The 8123-nt window shown below is 38.6% G+C and overlaps 1 protein-coding gene across 1 annotated transcript; it reads right to left on the bottom strand.

Moving 5' to 3' along the window:
• Positions 1 to 4777: 4777 nt before the first annotated feature.
• Positions 4778 to 7392, bottom strand: LOC127131508 (uncharacterized). The gene is made up of 3 exons (XM_051060425.1): positions 7167 to 7392; positions 5665 to 6330; positions 4778 to 4809 (listed from the first exon to the last, which is right to left on the bottom strand). The coding sequence occupies exons 1-3, from the start codon at positions 7390 to 7392 to the stop codon at positions 4778 to 4780; spliced, it is 924 nt and encodes a 307-aa protein (XP_050916382.1).
• Positions 7393 to 8123: the final 731 nt, after the last annotated feature.

Below are 8123 nucleotides of genomic sequence, written 5' to 3'. Positions count from 1 at the left end.
AAAGGAAGCGAAAAGAGCAAGAATCAGAGATTTTCTGTGGAAAATACACACATGGCGTTGGCCATGTGGGTAGCCATGATGTGTAAGCATTTACCCATGTTTCAACAGTCACAAGACCGCATCTTCCATACTTTGTACACATGGGGGACGCCATGCCTAGATGGCGGGCGCCATCTTCCTATTTCGTGCCCAGTCAAGGGCGGTTGCTAGGAAGTGGCCATGACTAGAGATTTTTTCTCCACACGAATTTTGAAAGTTCTATGTAACTTCCAAGGCATTGTTACACTATAAATAGGACTTAGGTCTTTAGTTGTAGGCATCCAAGTCTAGTTGCAACATAGGCCATAGAATCACACCGTTAAAGCAATAATTCTTCACATCGGAGGATTATTGCACCATTGTTGTAATCAGGTTTGGAGCATCGTGGAGTAGAAGTTAATTTTGTCGTCATTTTACTTTCAAGTTGGATTTATTTCAAGTTTGTACTTGATTCAAGTTTCCGATTTGGAGCAGGTTTTTAATACAATTCGCTTTACTACTACTTATTTCTCCCTTTTCCTTTAATTGGTTTATTTCCTCGCACTGTCTTTAATTTATTTATTTCCTCGTGTAAGACCCCAATTTTGACCCCTAAGATCCCTCATGTCATCTCATGGCTTTGCATTAGCATTGGGATAACACCTTGGTATCCTCCTCACCTATCATTCATTGGGTTTTCATTGGGAGAGATCACCAAGCATTTGTGATTGTATCATACCTTATTTTCTTTTGTCTACTAACCAAAATACCAAAAATATGTCTAGGGTAGCTTTGTTTCTTTTGTAGGTAGTGTGTGTGTGTGTCCACATGTACCTCATTAAGCTCACAACTAGGGTTTGAGATCCTCAATGCAAGGGATCAAGTTAGAAAAGGTCCAAATTGGTTCAAAGCATCATATATGTATCCCCATGTTCTTTATATGTCATTTTGTTCAAGAATCCATAAAGAGTTTGAAGCTTGTTTGTCAAGGAAGCCCTAATTCATCTGGGTATCTTGTATGCCTTCCTTAGCAAGTTTATTCAACATTTGGTCAAAGATATCATGGTATACTTCATTTTGTATCATTATAAGCATATATATAATCCTCCATGATCCCGAAATAGCAAAGGCACTTCAAGCTTGCAAGTTGGTTCAAGGAGGTTGACCAGAAAAGTCAATTAGTCAAATCTAGGGTTCCCTATATCCTATCTCCTACAATTTTTATCATATGAAAATGATTCCAATTGAAACATTACTCTTTATGACATTCCAAACAACTTTCATGTTGGCATCAAGATCTAATTTTGCTTGGAAAGTCATTGTTTATGGTGAAAGATTATAGGTCATTTTGTTTGTGCCCTAGATAGAAGGTCAACTTCCAAGAATCATAACTTGATCAATTTTTATGATATGAAGGTCATCCAAGTTTCATAATTTCAACGTGTATTCTTTTATTATTTGAGAAAAGTAAAATTCCACTTGCAATGGCATGTGCCATGAGGAAACATTATAAGTCATTTTGGGCCATCATCAATAAACAAACATTTTCCCTCAACTTCTAAAATCCATAACTCCATCATGAAAGATCCAAATGGTATCAAATTTGTGACCAAATTGAAGATAATTGAAAGAGATACAACTTTTAAGAAGGAACCAAAGTAATTTGAAACTCATAGCAAAATTTATTCAAGGTGGAAAAAGGGGTCATTTGACTTTTAACTTAGAAAAGTTTCAAGTATGTTTGACTCCTCCAACTTCCGCACCCAAATTCATCATTATCCAAGCTTCAAATGGAAAACATCCCAACATCAAAGTTTCTCCCCTTCATGCTAGATTTATAAATAGTCCAATATCATTACATTTGGATCAAAATTGAGGGACTTACGCATGGTTATTTTGAATGGCCCTATTTGGAAACTTTTGAACTCAATTTTCAACAAACATTGCATGGCTTCAAGAAGTGATCTCAACAGCAATTATGCACGAATTTGGACTTGTTGCAATCATCATTTGGGCCTAAATGCATACCCATGCACATAAGTTACTGTTTTTGACCAGTTTTTGAAAAGGTGTGGAAATGAATTTACAAGCCTATAAGTACATGTCCATTGCCTCAGAATTGGAGGACCTTGCCCATGCTTTGATCTGCAAATCCCCCTAACCTCTATTGAAAGAATACCTTGAAGGTTTCACTTGAAATCGAGTTTTAGTTCACCTTCTGTTTTTGAACTAAAACTCCAAGGATTCAAATCCATTTGTGTTCTAATCACCTCCTGCAAGCAAGAGGAAGCAAGGCCAATTGAATTTGCATCAAGATCTAGCTCAGAATTCATCACCCAAAGGTGAAATTTCTCAAACTTTAAGTCTTTGATTCCCTCTCACTTCTCCATAATTTTTCTTGATTTATGGTTGTATAAAGTCCTACCAATATAGGCAACAAGATTGAGTTTCTTTGAGGTCAAATCGAAGCAACTCAGTTTGCACACCTCATTTTTTCAATTCCACATATCTTGTTATATAGTGAGAATTGGAAGAAATGGAGTTCAGATTCGAGTTCCCCTGATTTTCTCTTCAAAACAATATATGATCCATCCATTTTAGTGATGATTTGGTCCTGACAATCCGGCAAGGTTGACCGGAGCTAGAGCTTCGGTGGTGCGTTGGATTGATCCAGACCATCTGATTTGGTCCCTAGCTTCTAATCTTGACCCTTGCTTCTGATTACCTCGTTTGTGCACGCTTTGACATGTGACCATAATGGAATACATGTGAAATTCTGGTATCAGATATAAGATGTCGAATGTAATGTCACAACACTAATATCTGAATTACACTAACAGAAGAAAGATATAGAAAGGTAAATCAAAAGACACAAGCAATTGTTAACCCGGTTTGGTGCAACTCACCTATGTTTGGGGGCTACCAAGCCAGGAAGGAAATTCACTAAAATAGAATCAGTTCAGAGACTCTCCGTACACTTCAACAAGTTACAGTCTTTCTCACCTAATCTCTACCCGTGCAATTTCTACCTAAGCAACTCTTAGATATGAGAACCCACTCATTTCCTTACAATCACACCTGTGATCTTAAACAACAATCCCTTGAGAAAAGAAAACACTTTTCAATAACACACTCTTGATTTTACTTCACAGTTTCAATCAAGAAGACACACTCTTGATCTTGCTTCACAGCTTTGATCAAGAAGACACACACTTGATCTTGCTTCACAGCTTTGATCAAGTAGACACACACTCTTGCTTAACAGCTTTAGAGTGACAAATTACAACCACAAATCAGTCCAATTCAATCATCAAAAGATGACTTGAATGGCTTACAAGTCTTACGACTAAACAGACACAAACCCTAGCTCTCTCACTATATTTCGCTCAGTATTGGTTTTGTTGTAAAACAGGTTTTCTAAGTCCCTTTTTATAGAAGCTTTCAGTTGGGCTTGGACATCTTGAAAACCCTAAATCTATTTTCCAATCAAATCTTTTTATAACAGATGGTTAAATTTCCTTGGAAAATAAGTAAATCAGGTTCTAATCCATGATTGAATGCGCCTGCAAATCAGATCTTCAATCATACATAGATTGCCATTAATTGTGCAATCACAAAACACCAGACATTCACACTGAATGTTCTATGTACAGGATGTCATGACATCGGGTCTGACATCCTGGAAAAATCCTGCATAATTCCATAATTCCTTTTATAACTTCCAACAGGTACAACCATATCAGATGCCATGACCTTGTGTATGACATCTTGAAACAATCCTGCATGAACATGTCTTTCATTTAAGCTCCAGCAGGTACAACATATCAGATGCCATGACCTTGTGTATGACATTCTGAGACAATCCTGCATGAACATGTTCTTGAACTCCAGCAGGTACACAAGATATCTTATGTTAAGACATCACACATAACATCTTGTGAACACTCTTTGTTTTATCAAAATTGCTGCCAACATTAAGAATCAACAAACTCCCCCTTTGGCAAATTTTGGCTAAAACATATATCTGTCCTTTTTGCTCACAAGGTAAACTATCAGCAGTTAAACAACATAACAGTTGTTTAAACAGCAGCAAAAGCAACACAATTACTAGCTATAGTTACTAGTAATACACACATGCACAAGGGTACTTCTCCTCTCCCTAAATCTGTGCAACAAAAATAGAATTACTAGTTATGGATGCAACTAGTAAGACACACAAATGCCCAAGGGTACTCCTTCTCCCCCTAAATCTGCACACACATCAAGCATCTTCCATGAACATAACAGCTACTGTAACCACAACACCTGTACCAGCCAGAATGTCATTCTGACATCTGCTTCAACATCAACACCTGTGCACCATCTCAGACATCCTCTTTGACATCTGTAAACAGAACAACATTCTGTTTTAACACATGTGCACTTCCTTCAATAAGAGTTGTCCTTCAGTTCAGCTACATACATCTCACAACTCCATACGTCTCACAACTCCACATCAACAATTGCTTCCACATTAACACTTCTCCCCCTTTTTATTCAAAATTGACCAAAGGTGACCAATTAGACAAAATAAATGTCAATTAGCCTAGCAGAGAATGTCACCACAGATGTTATAACATTAAACATGTTAAAACATAATAGTAAAGCAGTACAAACCATCATCATACACAGCTGTGATAGCTGAGATAATGAACAAATCCAAGCAACTCATTTAGAGCCCAAAATATTACAAACAGGCATCAATGAGGACTGCCACAAATTACACATTAAAAAACAATAGAACTTCAACATCTAAACAACAACACCAGAACAGCTTCCAAAACAACAGCCACATAGTCTTCATCTTCAGTCTTCAACACAGAGGGGGGTGGAACCATCAATCAGAGGAAGAAGTATCACCTTCACCTTCAGAGCCTTCAGAGCTTTCAGAGCTTCCACTGGATTGAGAATTTGATCTCTCACTTGAAGTATTTGCATTTGAGTCTTTGGTCTCACCAGTCTTCTACACCTCTAGGCCACGAATAAGAGCCTCCAAGGTCTCTTTTCTTGCTTTGGCAACCCTAATACCATTCTCTAGTTCTTTGCAGGTTTCCTTCAACTGATCAATTAAACTCCCTTGAGATGAAGGCTCTTTTCTGGAAGATTTCATGACAACATCATTGACATGACTTCCCTCAAACAACTTATAATGAATGGACAATGGGGGCTTTCTTTTGCTTGGAATGTCATTTGCATTAAGTATGCCTGATTGTTGACTCAATATAATACCACAAATAATGGATGGGAAGGCAATGGGCAGCTTCATAGCATTTGTGGAGGCATGTCTAATAATTTGGTCAAACATAAACTTTCCAAAATCATAGTTAATCCTGGTTCCAATTGCATGAATGACTCTTCCAAGACTGATGGAGATGGTAGAGATATGATTAGTAGGCACCCAGTTAGCTGAACCAATCTTATGCAAGATGACATATTTGACAGTTAGCTTGCTAGCTGAAAGGTGATTCCTACTAGGTCATTCCTTAACTTGGCCAGCTGTAATGATCCTACAGACCTCATTGTCTGTAGTCTCTACATCCATTCCTCCATCAGTTCTTCTCCCTAGGAACTTGTTGATGATGGTTGGTGAGAATCTCACACACCTACCTCTTACAAAAACTTTGCAAAATTCCCTGCTTCTCCTTTCAGAAATCTCCTCAGGGATATTTACAACAAATTCTTTCACCAACCCCTCATAGCATTGGGGCAGAGCAACCACAGTCTTTATCAATCCAGCATTCTTGATTAAATCCATGACTTCCTTTACATCAACAGCCTCTTTTCCCAGCTCTCTCTCAACTGTTACCCTCCTCTGAATGACAAACTTCCATTTAGCAGCACCGTCTTCTAAGTGAAAAGATATGTTGTCTAAATGTACAGCTGCAGCTTTGCCTGGACACTTCTTAGCAGCCTGCCTTTTTGCAGGGGAGATGTCTGGAACATCATCTTCGACATCCTCATCAGAGTCAGAACTCTTACTTTCTTTCCTCTTCTTAATCTCAACCTTGCTCCATGATTTGAAGGGTCCTACACCAGCAGTCTTCTTCCTAGTTCTGGATGCCATCATTTCAACCACGGTTTTTCCTTTCCTAGTCTTCAATTTCCTAGCAGCACTTGGTTTCACATGGTGAACCAAAGTGTCCTCCTCTTCCTCTGAGCTTTCTTCCTCCAAATCAATACTATCCTCAGCAGTATCAGGAGACATGCTAGCTGGTTTCTTGCTAGGTAAATTTTTCCCAAGAGAACATAACCCCTCAGCAGCTACTTCCTTTTCTGACTTAGATAAGTCATCATCTTTCTCAGCTTGGGTTTCCACCGCAGGAGAGGGTTCCCTTCTGGACAGAGGGGTAAACATATCCTTGACTCCATGTTCTTCATTTAGAATCCTAGTAACTAGGTCTCTTATGGTGCGATCAGTAAAGTGCATGTCCTCTTTATTAGGAGATTTTCAGGAATGTTACCTTGCTTAGTTCCAGCCATGGAAGAGGGGCCTGGGACGTCACCTGGTATCATACGCAGAGGAGTCACGTCCATCAAAGCTTCATCTAGAAACTCCATGGAGGGAGTTCTTGTATGATGAAAGGGTTTTGAGCTAGATGATAATGGATGTTGAGACATGTTGTTGAACTTTTGAAGAAAATTTATTTTCCCTAACAGAGGTTCTCTGAGTAGTTTGATGAAGATGGAAAGAGTTGTGTTCAGGTAGAGCGTGCAAATGGAATAAATACTATTTCCAATACTAGGGAATGATTCATTATTAATGTGGCTCTTTCTTTTAATTGGGCAGACAATATTTTTGTTACCTTTTCCACTCCACATTAATTTCCATATTTTCTCAAGAATCCAAGTCCCTAATTTCCCTCTTACATATTCGAATTGGATATCATCCAAATCCCTTGCAGCCTTGTCAGTTAGTTGCATTTCATGCTTTAGAACTATGAGTTTCTTTTCCACATATTTTCTAATTGAGTGATGATAGCAAATAATGTACTTGGTCCAGCTATGCTGAATATGATTTTTGGACATAGTTGCAACATACAGGTTGTCATAATACAATGTCATGACATCGTGTGTGACATTGTATGCAATTATCAGTAGTTTCATCCAACCTAGTTCAGAACAGCTGCTTTCATCTGATATACTTTCATCATCAACATCATTTTTATCTTTCACATGTGTAGGATCAGGAGTCCTATCACTCTTCATCTCAATCCTCTCCACATTGTTCTTGGCACACATAGCCCCTTGTGGCTCAGTTCCAACAAAGCTCTCTCCAATATCAGACTGCATATAACTAGTCACATGTCCACCTATTTGATCTAACCTCTCAGCCATTTGGGCCATCATGACCTTTTCTCCCTTGAGAGTAAGGTTAAGTCTGAGCTTCTGGTGTGACATCCTTGTCTGACATTTCCCACGGGCTTGGCTTTCATTACTCTTGAGGGTTCTTCTAGCAGTTGTACTTATCTTCATCCCTTCCTTTTTGTCATAGGTACACTTTGAGGAATGATCCAATTGAGAGACCCACATGTAACAATTTTCTTTGGTCCTGATTCCTTTCATAGTCACTTCACTGTCTTTGTTACTAATCAGGCAATTAGTTTTAGTGAAGTTGACATTCAGGCCTTGATCACATAGTTGACCGATGTTTATTAGGTTTGCAGTCAAGCCCTTGACCAGCAGGATATTATCAAGTTTAGGAACTCCAGGACAATCAAGCTTTCCTGTCCCCTATATTTCACCCTTTGCTCCATCACCAAAGGTTACATGGCTTATGATATAAGGGTGAAGATCAGTTATCAGGTCTATGTTTCCAGTCATGTGTCTAGAACATCCACTATCAAGATACCACTCTTTTTTGGCTAAGATTCTAGAGGGAATGTGAGCTATTAGACTTGCAACATTAGTCTTAGGAACCCATTGCTTATTGTTGATAGGCCTGTGCTGTTGATAGTGAGTCTGTTTATGAACATGGATAGGGTAACCATATAGCTTATAGCAGAAAGGCTTTAGGTGACCAAATTTCCCACAGTAATGGCATCTCCATCTTTGGTGTTTCCTTTTCT

This window comes from Lathyrus oleraceus, chromosome 3 (genome assembly GCF_024323335.1).
Source record: "Lathyrus oleraceus cultivar Zhongwan6 chromosome 3, CAAS_Psat_ZW6_1.0, whole genome shotgun sequence".
Classification (NCBI taxonomy): domain Eukaryota; kingdom Viridiplantae; phylum Streptophyta; class Magnoliopsida; order Fabales; family Fabaceae; genus Lathyrus; species Lathyrus oleraceus.
This window is presented reverse-complemented; position numbering and strand designations above follow the sequence as displayed.